The following is an 18,208-nucleotide window of genomic DNA, read 5'->3' as shown; positions in this document are numbered from 1 at the left end:
GTATAATCAAACATTTCAGAGTAGGCAAGTGGACTTGTATGTAAATGTCCATTCATGTCTCATTCTCTTACATAAAAAAGGTGACCCTGGGATTTACAGTGTACACATACACCCCTCCGGCTAACAAAGGTTATGTCTACAAGCCCTGGGCGGTCGGGTTGGGCTGGGTTATAGCGGCCACCTCGCTGGTTCCAATACCAGTGTACGCAATATACGCGTTGTACACGACACCCGGGACACTACTGGAGGTACGATTTTACCCTATGAAAGAGATGCTTTAAATGAAGGGGTATATCGACGGATAGATAATATGTAATATCATTTTCAAAAATAAGATCATCTATTTAAAATATACAATTAAATGTTGCTTAATACACATCTCTCTTTTTAACCGCGTTTATCACGGAGACACTTGGCGGGCGCGGGAAAATCAGTTGTTGACGATGCTGTTTCAACATCGTCTAAGTTATGATACCATGAAAAAAATCTTCACAATGGCAACCTATGTAAAAGACCGAGATAGTCCGATTAAGAAAATGCTCGGTTAGAGAAATACCGAAATCCCCGTAATTACCGACATTATATATTTTAGTTGTTCACTATCAAACTTGGATAAAAACAATGTTTCATAAGTGATTTTATTGTATTTTCCAATATTCTATTTTAATATCCGCATATTTGATAAATAATCAATATTAAGGTGGATTTCGGAAGATTTCTGGGGGTTTCGGGGGATTACGGTAATTACGGGGATTTCGGTCGGGGATTTCGGTATTTCTACACACCCCTCAAGGTAATACAACAATGTCGGCGCCCATGAATGTATACACTCGTGTCAAAACTTTCTTACAGCATACATCGGCTTGTTGGGCTATTTAGAAACTGTTATTTAAGATATATGAGTTATTTGTTAACTCAATCTTCGCTAATGTCAACAATGGATTGAATTCGAAGGATACATTCGATGTGAATGCAGGGCTTCCTGGATCTTAAGACTTAACAGCTTGACTGGTATTTTGAGTTATCAATTTAAGTCTAATTTTGCTTTGGAAATTGTATTCGAGCATTTTGCGACTTATTGAATGACTATGATATCATATATCAAATACTAAGTGAGTAAGTCTTTACTAATATTACGGTTTTGTATTATTTCTTCTTTCTATTTTAGTACAGTTGATTGGTTTATAGCAGATTTTACCGAGTAACGGATAGGTTAAAAGTTTTTATGTCCCCCACTATAGTAGTGGGGGACATATTGTTTTTGCCCTGTCTGTTGGTCTGTTGGTCTGTCTGTTTGCGCCAACTTTAACATTTTGCAATGACTTTTGCTATATTGAAGATAGAAACTTCATATTTGGCATGCATGTGTATCTCATGAAGCTGCACATTTTGAGTGGTGAAAGGTCAAGGTCAAGGTCATCCTTCAAGGTCAGAGGTCAAATATATGTGGCCAAAATGGCTCATTTTATGAATACTTTTGCAATATTGAAGATAGCAACTTGATATTTGGCATGCATGTGTATCTCATGGAGCTGCACATTTTGAGTTGTGAAAGGTCAAGGTCAAGATCATCCTTCAAGGTCAGAGGTCAAATATATGTGGCCCAAATCGCTTATTTTATAAATACATTTGCAATATTGAAGATAGCAACTTGATATTTGGCATGCAGGTGCATCTCATGGAGCTGCACATTTTGAGTGGTGAAAGGTCAAGGTCAAGGTCATCCTTCAAGGTCAGAGGTCAAATATATGTGGCCCAAATCGCTTATTTTATGAATACTTTTGCAATATTGAAGATAGCAACTTGATATTTGGCATGCATGTGTATCTCATGGAGCTGCACATTTTGAGTGGTGAAAGGTCAAGGTCAAGGTCATCCTTCACAAGGTCAAGGTCATCCTACAAGGTCAAACATCATATAGGGGGACATTGTGTTTCACAAACACATCTTGTTTGCAAAATACTTTTATTTATGTAAAGATTTATAGTGAATACAAATTGCCTATCATTGTTCAGTCGATTCATGTTTTAGTCGACGTGTATCAATGTTTAAATTACAATTGCTTCTTTTTTCGAAAGCAAAACAAGTTCACGTTATGTACCCACCATTTTTGTAACGAAAGAAAATGTGAAGCCGTATGATTTCCTGAATTTTGCAGATTTTGTTTGGTAAACATTATGTTCATTGATGTATATTGTAGTATAATGTATCCTTTCTAACAGTAAGAATGCTCAGAAACCAAATTGATGCGTACCACATAAAATAAGCATGAGAGCTGCAACTCGTGATTAGGTGAATAACGGACATATGGCGACAAATATTCAGGTGGGGATTGTCTCAAACTAAATGAAAACTCAATTGAAGTTGTCCAATACACATGTTGGTTGGCGCGTGGCTATGATATTTATATGTAAAAACATCATTTTGATGGAAAAATAATAAAAGTATAACGGAAAATCGATTTCTCTGAAAACATAGTTTTCACTATAAAATCTATATATATAACAAGGTATTCGACTCAAAACGACCCGAATATAGGGTGCATAGCTTTGAACAGCCATTACTTCTTCAATTGTGCAGCAATTTCCATGAACTCGGTCTTATTAAACGCAGAAATGAAGTTCCTTTTCTGGAAATGTACATATCTTGCAATATGTTTTACAAATGCAGGGTAAAATTTCAAGAAATAACACGATAAACATGTAATCCGATAAAAACCTAAGCGATCCGGTAATTGCTGAATCAGTTTACCCGGAAATTTGCGCTGTAAACAAAAAAATATTTGTCGGAATTTTAAAACCGCTGGCATGTTTCAATAGGAAAGACATTTGTCTTTTGAGGTTTAAAGGTTTAATTACTGAATGCATGGTGTTTACGTTGAAATGAGGCTCGAAGCCCTTAGCTATCAGTTATACACCAATCGACTGTATAAAATTGTAAAAGAGACATTAAGGCGATTGTGGCCAGTTTGGATCCAGATCAGCCTGCAGTTGCTTGAAAGCTGTTTGCTTAAAAGCGGTTTTCTGACAATAACTAATAGTTAAATTGGATACTGATTAGACTGCCCTTTCCCTGTGACCTGGCTCAAATAATAGTATTGTCATTAATAAAATGATTTTCTTTCGAACATTAATCAAGTGTTTTTTAGCTCTACTGGCCAGATGCCAGCGGGGCTTATGTCATGGCCCTGTGTCCGTCGTGCGTGCGTCCGTGCGTTAACTTTTTTTAAACATCTTCTTCTCCTAAACAACAAGTCCAATGCTGATAAAACTTTCACAAATGTTCCTGGGGTGAACCTCTTTCAAATTTGTTCAAATTATGCCCCTGGGATCAAATTTGCCCCCGCCCCGGGGGTCAATAAGTTGAACATATGCTTATATAAAGCCCATTTTGTGCTACCACATTTGGTATGTAGTAACATCTAATAGTCCTCTACCAAATTTGTTCAAATTATGCCCCTGGGGTCAAATTTGACCCTGCCCCGGGGGTCACAAAAATGAACATATGCTTATATGAAGCCTATTTTGTGCAACCTTTAAAAAACTTCTTGTCCATAACCGTAGGGCCTAGGGCTACCAAATTCGATATGTAGTGACATCTAAGAGTTCTCTACTTAGTTTGTTCAAATTATGCCCCGGGGGTCAAATTTGACCCTGCCCCGGGGGTCACAAAAATGAACATACGCTTAAATAAGGCCTATTTTATGCAACTTTATAGGTTCATCGATCATGAATCGCAGATGACCCCTTTTGATTTTCAGGTCACTCGGTCAAAGGTCAAGGTCACGGTTACTCAACTTAGAAAATGGTTTCCGGATGATAACTCAAGAACGCTTTCGCCTAGGATCATGAAACTTGATAGGTACATTGATCATGACTCGCAGATGATCCCTATCGACTTTCATGTCACTAGGTCAAAGGTCAAGGTCACGGTAACTTGACACAGTAAAATGGTTTCCGGATGATAACTCAAGAAAGCTTACGCCTAGGATCATGAAACTTCATAGGTACATTGATCATGACTCGCAGATGACCCCTATTTAATTTCAGGTTACTATATCAAAGGTCAAGGTCGCAGTGCCAAAAACGTATTCACACAATGGCTGCCACCACAACTGACAGCCCATATGGGGGCATGCATGTTTTACAAACAGCCCTTGTTACAAAAACAGTGGAGCGATACAGTGCCAGCATGGCCCTCTTGTTTCTGGTCCCTCGGGATAAATGACTCCAGCACTTTTTTGTTGAGAATTGAATACTGCTTAAGGCGATGCTAGGGGTCTTGAGAGATGTTGCATCTTCCATGATCTCTCATGAACTGACTCAATAATACCGAGTCAGCAATATTTGACTTAATTTTTGGTTTTTCATTTCTGACAAGGGATCGAAAAATTTCAGAATCTTCCTAAATGCCTAGTGGTAGAGTGTCGTCTTTGATTGCAGGAGGATGTGCTGCGGGTTTGATCCCCAGAAGCGACATTGAAAACTAGCCAACTTTGTTATCTTAAAGGCTGCTAAACCTGATATACTTAGATAATGTGAATTTTCTCTCACATGATGGTCATCAGTTATATTATATAAAAACTCACAGCAGCTGTAAACAGTGGGACAATAATTGCTGAACGCATCTTTCATTTGACTTTGACACTTTGAGTTCGACATGGCCTAGATTGCAATATGTGACTTGACTTTGTTTCAAGTTCCCCAGGGGAACTACGTCCCCGTACCCCCATTTTTGTCCGTACCAACATTGTTTCGTACCCAATTTTTTTCGTACCCAATTTTTATTTTGTTGCAAAAAAATTTTCGTACCCAATTTTTTTTTCGTAACCAATTTTTTTCGTAACCAAATTTTTTTTGGCATAATTTTTTTCGTTCCCAAAATTTGTGCACCAATTTTTTTTCGTACCCACATACACAATTGTGAAGATGTAGATCAACTTAAATTGATGCTTGTATATATCCATCCTCTTCAAAAGCATCGTCACACCAGTACTGGCAGTAATTTGATTTTAAAGTAGTAGCTGTAACATCGATATAAATAAAATGCACTAGCGCCATCGCTATACGCATGCGCACTACCAAAATTGAAGTTTGCTATTTTTAAAGACGTGTATTGAAAAATAGCTGGCATTGATAAAATATTTAATACTTTGTACAATATAACATTGTTTCTCAGTAAGTATCTGCTCAAAACGGGGAACGTTAAATTGTGTAGTACAAACCTATATACTGGGGAAACTTCTTCTATCGATATGCCCCTTTAACATCAATAATTAAATGGTAAAATCGGTAATCATTTTTGGAATAGATTAATTGTTCGTCAATATTACGTTTATATGAATGTTTTACAAGGATGGCAATCAGTAGCTGGATTGGTATCATGGTTCTTAACGAAACGGTCTCCTTTACGTGCAGACTACAAAATACTATCACTAAATTCCTACCACACCAACGGATGCCAAGGATATAAACCCCTTGTACAATATGTTGTTTTGGTATAGACACGAAAAAAATCAAAACTTAGTATGTGAAAGATTTAAAATACGCCATACGCATTGTTTAATACGTTTTCAGAGGCTACAAGTAAACCTACGACCAAACAAATTGTGGGGACCACCAGCTGAAGTGCGCGAGGCGGAATCCATGCATACGCAGGATCGACTTTTGGCGAATGAAAAATCAACAATTACAACTCCTGCGTTCAATACTCGTTTGTAAATACTATTGACCAGTATCTATTACCTTATATTAGGCTACGGTGAAATGTTCTGGGAAGAGCCAATCTCGTCAAGCGGTTCACACTTACAATGTTTTATATTTGCTGTTGCTCATAAGAAATGAATAATTTAATTGAAAGGTATGTAACTTTTTTGTCACCTCTGATAACTACAGGCCGGTCATCTCTTGTTGATAGATTGTAAGCAGTCGTGATTTTATTTTTACATTCCTTGCTGTAAATCATATATTCAGCGCCGGGTATTACAGTTATATCTCGATATATGCTAGATAGTGCTAGTGTAGTGATAGTAGTGTAGTCTATGTTGACGTTATTCTTACTATAATCAAGGCTTAACAGGCTCGTTGATTTTGTGCAAGAGCATCGCACAATTTACTGAGTCTCCAAACATCTCTGCGCGCCAGAGATACGAACCTTCGTTTCTATTTTGCAAAGTTATATAACAACTTGTTTACTAGTGCTTGTACACAACCGAAAATAAAAAACAAATGTTGGTGAACAGTCCATAGATCTGTAAAGAAATCAAACGAGAGAGTAGGGGGACAAATGACAGTTCAATATCCTTATTCAACTATGATAAGTCATAAGAGCCGCGTAAATTCGGGTCCGATGTCCGTGCCTAAAGGAACGCATTGACAATTGACCAAACTCTTAATTTTTCACATTAAAAACCTTTAACGCAACATCCTTCAACGACATTGGTTGTAAGCATGATGCCCAAATCACAGACAAGTTTTAGAAGGGATCTCAAATTTGGGAACGCAACTTTATACTTTTAAAACCGTTGTAAAAGATTTAAATTTTAATTAACTCTTAATAGTTCTTTGCTAATATAATAGCAATGTAAAGTAAATCCATTGTGTTTATTTTTTAAGGTTATCCAAAAACATACACATTGTTAGAGCTAGTTTTTAATAACAAGGGGATAACAAAGTTGGCACAATAAAAGTCCTCCAGCGAGTTAAAAGACGATAAATACTTACATATTGTCGTACGGATAAACTATTGCAGTGAGCTTCATCAGAGTACAGTACTGGGAACTCGGATTGTGTAGAAGTTTGGACATAATAAACATTACATAATAGTAATCTTGTTTGCTTTTATTTTAATTAAAAATCATTAACAACAGAACAACATATCAACTGGTGATAAGAGAACATAAACATATCACTAAACCACTTAAACTTTTGCGCCAATCATCTTTCAATCAACCTATTAATTGATAGATCGTTGAATGCACACAAAGAAAACAAAGTTTCAATCAATATATCAATTGATAGATCTTTGAATGCACAATCTGTTTGGGGGCATATACCTCCATATAAAATAAGATGTTCTTCTAATTTCATAATCAAATTCCGTTAAGATCTATCTTAATTAGCATGACAAAGTAATGCCTCGCATGCTTCCGAGTCCACAGGCGTGCAATTCGATCTTGTTGTTCCTGTACAATCGTCCAATCGCTGGCTCCATGCGCACGTTGCAATACGGATTGGTGAGCAGCGACTGAAGACTTATCAACACCTTTGAGATTGTCAACGCCAGACTCCAGTTGTAGTGGATGGAGTCGAGACCCACGTCTCCATGACGATTGCTGTTAGTGTGAAAATTAAATATCTTTGTGATGAATTGCACTCTTGGTGGTCGCATTGGGTAGCTGAATGAAAGACAATACCAAAATATGTGACCCAGTCTTCCGATATAGCATATATCATTATCATGTCATTACTTATTTCTAAATGATAATACATTGTTTTTTATATGTCTTACATTTTTAATTGTATTACTTGTGTTTCTTAATTATAACCATTTGTGCTTTATATGTCTTACATTTTAACGCAGGTGTTCGCAACATTGATAAAAACGTGTTTGAGATGACCGGGCAACGCGTACCGATTATTTTCAAGTTCTGCTGGTACTGCCTGACACCTCTCCTTCTTCTGGTATGTTCATGATATTTTTCGGATATTGTTAGACACCTACGTCTATAGTTTTCTTTTCACCTTACAAATACAGATTACGTGTCATAGGTCCGTTATCACATTTTTTTATGCAACCACGACCCATTGACTTTCGTTTCTAAATTAACAACATTATGGTCGTACGGGTTTCAAACCAGGCATCCCACGATTAAAAATGTCCGCGTCCGCTGGAAAACAGCTTCGGGAAGTTATGTTATACACCTTTCTTTCATTTGTTGTCTTTTGCAATACCGGTACAGGAAAATCAATGCATCCGAGTAATCTCTTCAAGTTTCGAACGTAACAGGGCTTTGACTTTCAGGACAACCAATTTACTGGTCAAGAAAATACCCGTAAAAAACACAATTTATCCGTTCTGACCGGTTTATTTTGAGTATAAAAATATAAACATTTAAACAAAAAGATCATGGGCTATATTTTAAATAGCCTAAATGCAACGCAATTTTCTAAATGCCTAGTGATTTTGTCATTTGTTTATCAAAATAACAAAGATAAGTTTTACCGTAGTTCACTAAGCAGTGGCTCTGACACAAGAAAACTCATCAAGCGCCGTAAGTACCAATAGTAGATGTGGTATAAACAATACAAGAAAATTCAGGGCATAAGGTATACTGTCAGCGCGTCTCCAAATATCTGGGCATCGTATTTTGGCATATTTTTAAGTATATATATATGTTCGGACACGAAATAAAAAAACATAGAGTCCGAAAACTTAGAGTTATTACGGTAAAATTGTAACTGTGTAACGTTTTTTTCAGAATAACGTGATTGCCAGCTCAAGACTACTAATAGGTATAATCAAACATTTCAGAGTAGGCAAGTGGACTTGTATGTAAATGTCCATTCATGTCTCATTCTCTTACATAAAAACAGGTGACCCTGGGATTTACAGTGTACACATACACCCCTCCAGCTTACAAAGGTTATGTCTACAAGCCCTGGGCGGTCGGGTTGGGCTGGATTATAGCGGCCACCTCGCTGGTTCCAATACCAGTGTACGCAATATACGCGTTGTTCACGACACCCGGGACACCTCTGGAGGTACGATTTTACCCTATGAAAGAGATGCTTTAAATGAAGGGGTATATCGACGGATAGATAATATGTAATATCATTTTCAAAAATAAGATCATCTATTTAAAATATACAATTAAATGTTGCTTAATACACATCTCTCTTTTTAACCGCGTTTATCACGGAGACACTTGGCGGGCGCGGGAAAATCAGTTGTTGACGATGCTGTTTCAGCATCGTCTAAGTTATGATACCATGAAAAAAATCTTCACAATGGCAACCTATGTAAAAGACCGAGATAGTCCGATTAAGAAAATGCTCGGTTAGAGAAATACCGAAATCCCCGTAATTACCGACATTATATATTTTAGTTGTTCACTATCAAACTTGGATAAAAACAATGTTTCATAAGTGATTTTATTGTATTTTCCAAAATTCTATTTTAATATCCGCATATTTGATAAATAATCAATATTAAGGTGGATTTCGGAAGATTTCTGGGGGTTTCGGGGGATTACGGTAATTACGGGGATTTCGGTCGGGGATTTCGGTATTTCTACACACCCCTCAAGGTAATACAACAATGTCGGCGCCCATGAATGTATACACTCGTGTCAAAACTTTCTTACAGCATACATCGGCTTGTTGGGCTATTTAGAAACTGTTATTTAAGATATATGAGTTATTTGTTAACTCAATCTTCGCTAATGTCAACAATGGATTGAATTCGAAGGATACATTCGATGTGAATGCAGGGCTTCCTGGATCTTAAGACTTAACAGCTTGACTGGTATTTTGAGTTATCAATTTAAGTCTAATTTTGCTTTGGAAATTGTATTCGAGCATTTTGCGACTTATTGAATGACTATGATATCATATATCAAATACTAAGTGAGTAAGTCTTTACTAATATTACGGTTTTGTATTATTTCTTCTTTCTATTTTAGTACAGTTGATTGGTGTATAGCAGATTTTAGCGAGTAACGGATAGGTTAAAAGTTTTTATGTCCCCCACTATAGTAGTGGGGGACATATTGTTTTTGCCCTGTCTGTTGGTCTGTTGGTCTGTCTGTTTGCGCCAACTTTAACATTTTGCAATGACTTTTGCTATATTGAAGATAGAAACTTCATATTTGGCATGCATGTGTCAAGGTCAAGGTCATCCTTCAAGGTCAGAGGTCAAATATATGTGGCCAAAATGGCTCATTTTATGAATACTTTTGCAATATTGAAGATAGCAACTTGATATTTGGCATGCATGTGTATCTCATGGAGCTGCACATTTTGAGTGGTGAAAGGTCAAGGTCAAGATCATCCTTCAAGGTCAGAGGTCAAATATATGTGGCCCAAATCGCTTATTTTATAAATACTTTTGCAATATTGAAGATAGCAACTTGATATTTGGCATGCATGTGCATCTCATGGAGCTGTACATTTTGAGTGGTGAAAGGTCAAGGTCAAGGTCATCCTTCAAGGTCAGAGGTCAAATATATGTGGCCCAAATCGCTTATTTTATGAATACTTTTGCAATATTGAAGATAGCAACTTGATATTTGGCATGCATGTGTATCTCATGGAGCTGCACATTTTGAGTGGTGAAAGGTCAAGGTCAAGGTCATCCTTCACAAGGTCAAGGTCATCCTACAAGGTCAAACATCATATAGGGGGACATTGTGTTTCACAAACACATCTTGTTTGCAAAATACTTTTATTTATGTAAAGATTTATAGTGAATACAAATTGCCTATCATTGTTCAGTCGATTCATGTTTCAGTCGACGTGTATCAATGTTTAAATTACAATTGCTTCTTTTTTCGAAAGCAAAACAAGTTCACGTTATGTACCCACCATTTTTGTAACGAAAGAAAATGTGAAGCCGTATGATTTCCTGAATTTTGCAGATTTTGTTTGGTAAACATTATGTTCATTGATGTATATTGTAGTATAATGTATCCTTTCTAACAGTAAGAATGCTCAGAAACCAAATTGATGCGTACCACATAAAATAAGCATGAGAGCTGCAACTCGTGATTAGGTGAATAACGGACATATGGCGACAAATATTCAGGTGGGGATTGTCTCAAACTAAATGAAAACTCAATTGAAGTTGTCCAATACACATGTGGGTTGGCGCGTGGCTATGATATTTATATGTAAAAAATCATTTTGATGGAAAAATAATAAAAGTATAACGGAAAATCGATTTCTCTGAAAACATAGTTTTCACTATAAAATCTATATATATAACAAGGTATTCGACTCAAAACGACCCGAATATAGGGTGCATAGCTTTGAACAGCCATTACTTCTTCAAATGTGCAGCAATTTCCATGAACTCGGTCTTATTAAACGCAGAAATGAAGTTCCTTTTCTGGAAATGTACATATCTTGCAATATGTTTTACAAATGCAGGGTAAAATTTCAAGAAATAACACGATAAACATGTAATCCGATAAAAACCTAAGCGATCCGGTAATTGCTGAATCAGTTTACCCGGAAATTTGCGCTGTAAACAAAAAAATATTTGTCGGAATTTTAAAACCGCTGGCATGTTTCAATAGGAAAGACATTTGTCTTTCGAGGTTTAAAGGTTTAATTACTGAATGCATGGTGTTTACGTTGAAATGAGGCTCGAAGCCCTTAGCTATCAGTTATACACCAATCGACTGTATAAAATAGTAAAAGAGACATTAAGGCGATTGTGGCCAGTTTGGATCCAGATCAGCCTGCAGTTGCTTAAAAGCTGTTTGCTTAAAAGCGGTTTTCTGACAATAACTAATAGTTAAATTGGATACTGATTAGACTGCCCTTTCCCTGTGACCTGGCTCAAATAATAGTATTGTCATTAATCAAATGATTTTCTTTCGAACATTAATCAAGTGTTTTTTAGCTCTACTGGCCAGATGCCAGCGGGGCTTATGTCATGGCCCTGTGTCCGTCGTGCGTGCGTCCGTGCGTTAACTTTTTTTAAACATCTTCTTCTCCTAAACAACAAGTCCAATGCTGATAAAACTTTCACAAATGTTCCTGGGGTGAACCTCTTTCAAATTTGTTCAAATTATGCCCCTGGGATAAAATTTGCCCCCGCCCCGGGGGTCAATAAGTTGAACATATGCTTATATAAAGCCCATTTTGTGCTACCACATTTGGTATATAATAACATCTAATAGTCCTCTACCAAATTTGTTCAAATTATGCCCCTGGGGTCAAATTTGACCCTGCCCCGGGGGTCACAAAAATGAACATATGCTTATATAAAGCCTATTTTGTGCAACCTTTAAAAAACTTCTTGTCCATAACCGTAGGGCCTAGGGCTACCAAATTCGATATGTAGTGACATCTAAGAGTTCTCTACTTAGTTTGTTCAAATTATGCCCCGGGGGTCAAATTTGACCCTGCCCCGGGGGTCACAAAAATGAACATACGCTTAAATAAGGCCTATTTTATGCAACTTTATAGGTACATCGATCATGAATCGCAGATGACCCCTTTTGATTTTCAGGTCACTCGGTCAAAGGTCAAGGTCACGGTTACTCAACTTAGAAAATGGTTTCCGGATGATAACTCAAGAACGCTTTCGCCTAGGATCATGAAACTTGATAGGTACATTGATCATGACTCGCAGATGATCCCTATCGACTTTCATGTCACTAGGTCAAAGGTCAAGGTCACGGTAACTTGACCCAGTAAAATGGTTTCCGGATGATAACTCAAGAAAGCTTACGCCTAGGATCATGAAACTTCATAGGTACATTGATCATGACTCGCAGATGACCCCTATATAATTTCAGGTTACTATATCAAAGGTCAAGGTCGCAGTGCCAAAAAAGTATTCACACAATGGCTGCCACCACAACTGACAGCCCATATGGGGGCATGCATGTTTTACAAACAGCCCTTGTTACAAAAACAGTGGAGCGATACAGTGCCAGCATGGCCCTCTTGTTTCTGGTCCCTCGGGATAAATGACTCCAGCACTTTTTTGTTGAGAATTGAATACTGCTTAAGGCGATGCTAGGGGTCTTGAGAGATGTTGCATCTTCCATGATCTCTCATGAACTGACTCAATAATACCGAGTCAGCAATATTTGACTTAATTTTTGGTTTTTCATTTCTGACAAGGGATCGAAAAATTTCAGAATCTTCCTAAATGCCTAGTGGTAGAGTGTCGTCTTTGATTGCAGGAGGATGTGCTGCGGGTTTGATCCCCAGAAGCGACATTGAAAACTAGCCAACTTTGTTATCTTAAAGGCTGCTAAACCTGATATACTTAGATAATGTGAATTTTCTCTCACATGATGGTCATCAGTTATATTATATAAAAACTCACAGCAGCTGTAAACAGTGGGACAATAATTACTGAACGCATCTTTCATTTGACTTTGACACTTTGAGTTCGACATGGCCTAGATTGCAATATGTGACTTGACTTTGTTTCAAGTTCCCCAGGGGAACTACGTCCACGTTACCCCATTTTTGTCCGTACCAACATTGTTTCGTACCCAATTTTTTTCGTACCCAATTTTTATTTTGTTGCAAAAAAATTTTCGTACCCATTTTTTTTTTCGTACCCAATTTTTTTCGTAACCAAATTTTTTTTGGCATAATTTTTTTCGTTCCCAAAATTTGTGCACCAATTTTTTTTTCGTACCCACATACACAATTGTGAAGATGTAGATCAACTTAAATTGATGCTTGTATATATCCATCCTCTTCAAAAGCATCGTCACACCAGTACTGGCAGTACTTTGATTTTAAAGTAGTAGCTGTAACATCGATATAAATAAAATGCACTAGCGCCATCGCTATACGCATGCGCACTACCAAAATTGAAGTTTGCTATTTTTAAAGACGTGTATTGAAAAATAGCTGGCATTGATAAAATATTTAATACTTTGTACAATATAACATTGTTTCTCAGTAAGTATCTGCTCAAAACGGGGAACGTTAAATTGTGTAGTACAAACCTATATACTGGGGAAACTTCTTCTATCGATATGCCCCTTTAACATCAATAATTAAATGGTAAAATCGGTAATCATTTTTGGAATAGATTAATTGTTCGTCAATATTACGTTTATATGAATGTTTTACAAGGATGGCAATCAGTAGCTGGATTGGTATCATGGTTCTTAACGAAACGGTCTCCTTTACGTGCAGACTACAAAATACTATCACTAAATTCCTACCACACCAACGGATGCCAAGGATATAAACCCCTTGTACAATATGTTGTTTTGGTATAGACACGAAAAAAATCAAAACTTAGTATGTGAAAGATTTAAAATACGCCATACGCATTGTTTAATACGTTTTCAGAGGCTACAAGTAAACCTACGACCAAACAAATTGTGGGGACCACCAGCTGAAGTGCGCGAGGCGGAATCCATGCATACGCAGGATCGACTTTTGGCGAATGAAAAATCAACAATTACAACTCCTGCGTTCAATACTCGTTTGTAAATACTATTGACCAGTATCTATTACCTTATATTAGGCTACGGTGAAATGTTCTGGGAAGAGCCAATCTCGTCAAGCGGTTCACACTTACAATGTTTTATATTTGCTGTTGCTCATAAGAAATGAATAATTTAATTGAAAGGTATGTAACTTTTTACTCACCTCTGATAACTACAGGACGGTCATCTCTTGTTGATAGATTGTAAGCAGTCGTGATTTTATTTTTACATTCCTTGCTGTAAATCATATATTTAGCGCCAGGTATTACAGTTATATCTCGATATATGCTAGATAGCGCTAGTGTAGTGATAGTAGTGTAGTCTATGTTCACGTTATTCTTACTATATTCAAGGCTTAACAGGCTCGTTGAATTTGTGCAAGAGCATCGCACAATTTACTGAGTCTCCAAACATCTCTTCGCGCCAGAGATACGAACCTTCGTTTCTATTTTGCAAAGTTATATAACAACTTGTTTACTAGTGCTTGTACACAACCGAAAATAAAAAAAAATGTTGGTGAACAGTCCATAGATCTGTAAAGAAATCAAACGAGAGAGTAGGGGGACAAATGACAGTTCAATATCCTTATTCAACTATGATAAGTCATAAGAGCCGCGTAAATTCGGGTCCGATGTCCGTGCCTAAAGGAACGCATTGACAATTGACCAAACTCTTAATTTTTCACATTAAAAACCTTTAACGCAACATCCTTCAACGACATTGGTTGTCAGCATGATGCCCAAATCACAGACAAGTTTTAGAAGGGATCTCAAATTTGGGAACGCAACTTTATACTTTTAAAACCGTTGTAAAAGATTTAAATTTTAATTAACTCTTAATAGTTCTTTGCTAATATAATAGCAATGTAAAGTAAATCCATTGTGTTTATTTTTTAAGGTTATCCAAAAACATACACATTGTTAGAGCTAGTTTTTAATAACAAGGGGATAACAAAGTTGGCACAATAAAAGTCCTCCAGCGAGTTAAAAGACGATAAATACTTACATATTGTCGTACGGATAAACTATTGCAGTGAGCTTCATCAGAGTACAGTACTGGGAACTCGGATTGTGTAGAAGTTTGGACATAATAAACATTACATAATAGTAATCTTGTTTGCTTTTATTTTAATTAAAAATCATTAACAACAGAACAACATATCAACTGGTGATAAGAGAACATAAACATATCACTAAACCACTTAAACTTTTGCGCCAATCATCTTTCAATCAACCTATTAATTGATAGATCGTTGAATGCACACAGAGAAAACAAAGTTTCAATCAATATATCAATTGATAGATCTTTGAATGCACAATCTGTTTGGGGGCATATACCTCCATATAAAATAAGATGTTCTTCTAATTTCATAATCAAATTCCGTTAAGATCTATCTTAATTAGCATGACAAAGTAATGCCTCGCATGCTTCCGAGTCCACAGGCGTGCAATTCGATCTTGTTGTTCCTGTACAATCGTCCAATCGCTGGCTCCATGCGCACGTTGCAATACGGATTGGTGAGCAGCGACTGAAGACTTTCAACACCTTTGAGATTGTCAACGCCAGACTCCAGTTGTAGTGGATGGAGTCGAGACCCACGTCTCCATGACGATTGATGTTAGTGTGAAAATTAAATATCTTTGTGATGAATTGCACTCTTGGTGGTCGCATTGGGTAGCTGAATGAAAGACAATACCAAAATATGTGACCCAGTCTTCCGATATAGCATATATCATTATCATATCATTACTTATTTCTAAATGATAATACATTGTTTTTTTATATGTCTTACATTTTTAATTGTATTACTTGTGTTTCTTAATTATAACCATTTGTGCTTTATGTGTCTTACATTTTAACGCAGGTGTTCGCAACATTGATAAAAACGTGTTTGAGATGACCGGGCAACGCGTACCGATTATTTTCAAGTTCTGCTGGTACTGCCTGACACCTCTCCTTCTTCTGGTATGTTCATGATATTTTTCGGATATTGTTAGACACCTACGTCTATAGTTTTCTTTTCACCTTACAAATACAGATTACGTGTCATAGGTCCGTTATCATATTTTTTTTATGCAACCACGACCCATTGACTTTCGTTTCTAAATTAACAACATTATGGTCGTACGGGTTTCAAACCAGGCATCCCACGATTAAAAATGTCCGCGTCCGCTGGAAAACAGCTTCGGGAAGTTATGTTATACACCTTTCTCTCATTTGTTGTCTTTTGCAATACCGGTACAGGAAAATCAATGCATCCGAGTAATCTCTTCAAGTTTCGAACGTAACAGGGCTTTGACTTTCAGGACAACCAATTTACTGGTCAAGAAAATACCCGTAAAAAACACAATTTATCCGTTCTGACCGGTTTATTTTGAGTATAAAAATATAAACATTTAAACAAAAAGATCATGGGCTATATTTTAAATAGCCTAAATGCAACGCAATTTTCTAAATGCCTAGTGATTTTGTCATTTGTTTATCAAAATAACAAAGATAAGTTTTACCGTAGTTCACTAAGCAGTGGCTCTGACACAAGAAAACTCATCAAGCGCCGTAAGTACCAATAGTAGATGTGGTATAAACAATACAAGAACATTCAGGGCATAAGGTATACTGTCAGCGCGTCTCCAAATATTTGGGCATCGTATTTTGGCATATTTTCAAGTATATATATATATGTTCGGACACGAAATAAAAAAACATAGAGTCCGAAAACTTAGAGTTATTACGGTAAAATTGTAACTGTGTAACGTTTTTTTCAGAATAACGTGATTGCCAGCTCAAGACTACTAATAGGTATAATCAAACATTTCAGAGTAGGCAAGTGGACTTGTATGTAAATGTCCATTCATGTCTCATTCTCTTACATAAAAACAGGTGACCCTGGGATTTACAGTGTACACATACACCCCTCCAGCTTACAAAGGTTATGTCTACAAGCCCTGGGCGGTCGGGTTGGGCTGGGTTATAGCGGCCACCTCGCTGGTTCCAATACCAGTGTACGCAATATACGCGTTGTTCACGACACCCGGGACACTACTGGAGGTACGATTTTACCCTATGAAAGAGATGCTTTAAATGAAGGGGTATATCGACGGATAGATAATATGTAATATCATTTTCAAAAATAAGATCATCTATTTAAAATATACAATTAAATGTTGCTTAATACACATCTCTCTTTTTAACCGCGTTTATCACGGAGACACTTGGCGGGCGCGGGAAAATCAGTTGTTGACGATGCTGTTTCAGCATCGTCTAAGTTATGATACCATGAAAAAAATCTTCACAATGTAAAAGACCGAGATAGTCCGATTAAGAAAATGCTCGGTTAGAGAAATACCGAAATCCCCGTAATTACCGACATTATATATTTTAGTTGTTCACTATCAAACTTGGATAAAAACAATGTTTCATAAGTGATTTTATTGTATTTTCCAATATTCTATTTTAATATCCGCAGTATTTTGATAAATAATCAATATTAAGGTGGATTGCGGAAGATTTCTGGGGGATTACGGTAATTACGGGAATTTCGGTCGGGGATTTCGGTATTTCTACACACCCCTCAAGGTAATACAACAATGTCGGCGCCCATGAATGTATACACTCGTGTCAAAACTTTCTTACAGCATACATCGGCTTGTTGGGCTATTTAGAAACTGTTATTTAAGATATATGAGTTATTTGTTAACTCAATCTTCGCTAATGTCAACAATGGATTGAATTCGAAGGATACATTCGATGTGAATGCAGGGCTTCCTGGATCTTAAGACTTAACAGCTTGACTGGTATTTTGAGTTATCAATTTAAGTCTAATTTTGCTTTGGAAATTGTATTCGCGCATTTTGCGACTTATTGAATGACTATGATATCATATATCAAATACTAAGTGAGTTAGTCTTTACTAATATTACGGTTTTGTATTATTTCTTCTTTCTATTTTAGTACAGTTGATTGGTGTATAGCAGATTTTAGCGAGTAACGGATAGGTTAAAAGTTTTTATGTCC

General features: G+C 36.8%; 1 protein-coding gene across 16 annotated transcripts in view; it reads left to right on the top strand.

Moving 5' to 3' along the window:
- Positions 1-18,208, top strand: part of LOC127845053 (sodium- and chloride-dependent glycine transporter 1-like) — a 177,689-nt gene that overhangs the window by 144,219 nt on the left and 15,262 nt on the right. For 2 of the 16 annotated variants that reach the window (XR_008033036.1, XR_008033033.1), the window contains exon 12: positions 16,059-16,159. The exons of 2 other annotated variants lie outside the window; for them this stretch is intronic. Coding sequence is in view for 10 of the 14 variants with exons in the window: in XM_052375686.1 (XP_052231646.1) it covers positions 81-248; positions 5,577-5,720 (312 nt within the window). In the remaining 4 variants the exon portion in view is untranslated. Of the gene's footprint in view, positions 1-80; positions 249-5,576; positions 6,043-7,581; positions 7,683-14,054; positions 14,331-16,058; positions 16,160-17,074; positions 17,243-18,208 lie in introns of those variants that run through there. 12 more of the 16 variants (XR_008033035.1, XR_008033032.1, XM_052375690.1 and 9 more) reach the window with 11 other exon arrangements.

Source organism: Dreissena polymorpha, chromosome 9 (genome assembly GCF_020536995.1).
Source record: "Dreissena polymorpha isolate Duluth1 chromosome 9, UMN_Dpol_1.0, whole genome shotgun sequence".
Lineage (NCBI taxonomy): Eukaryota > Metazoa > Mollusca > Bivalvia > Myida > Dreissenidae > Dreissena > Dreissena polymorpha.
This window is presented reverse-complemented; position numbering and strand designations above follow the sequence as displayed.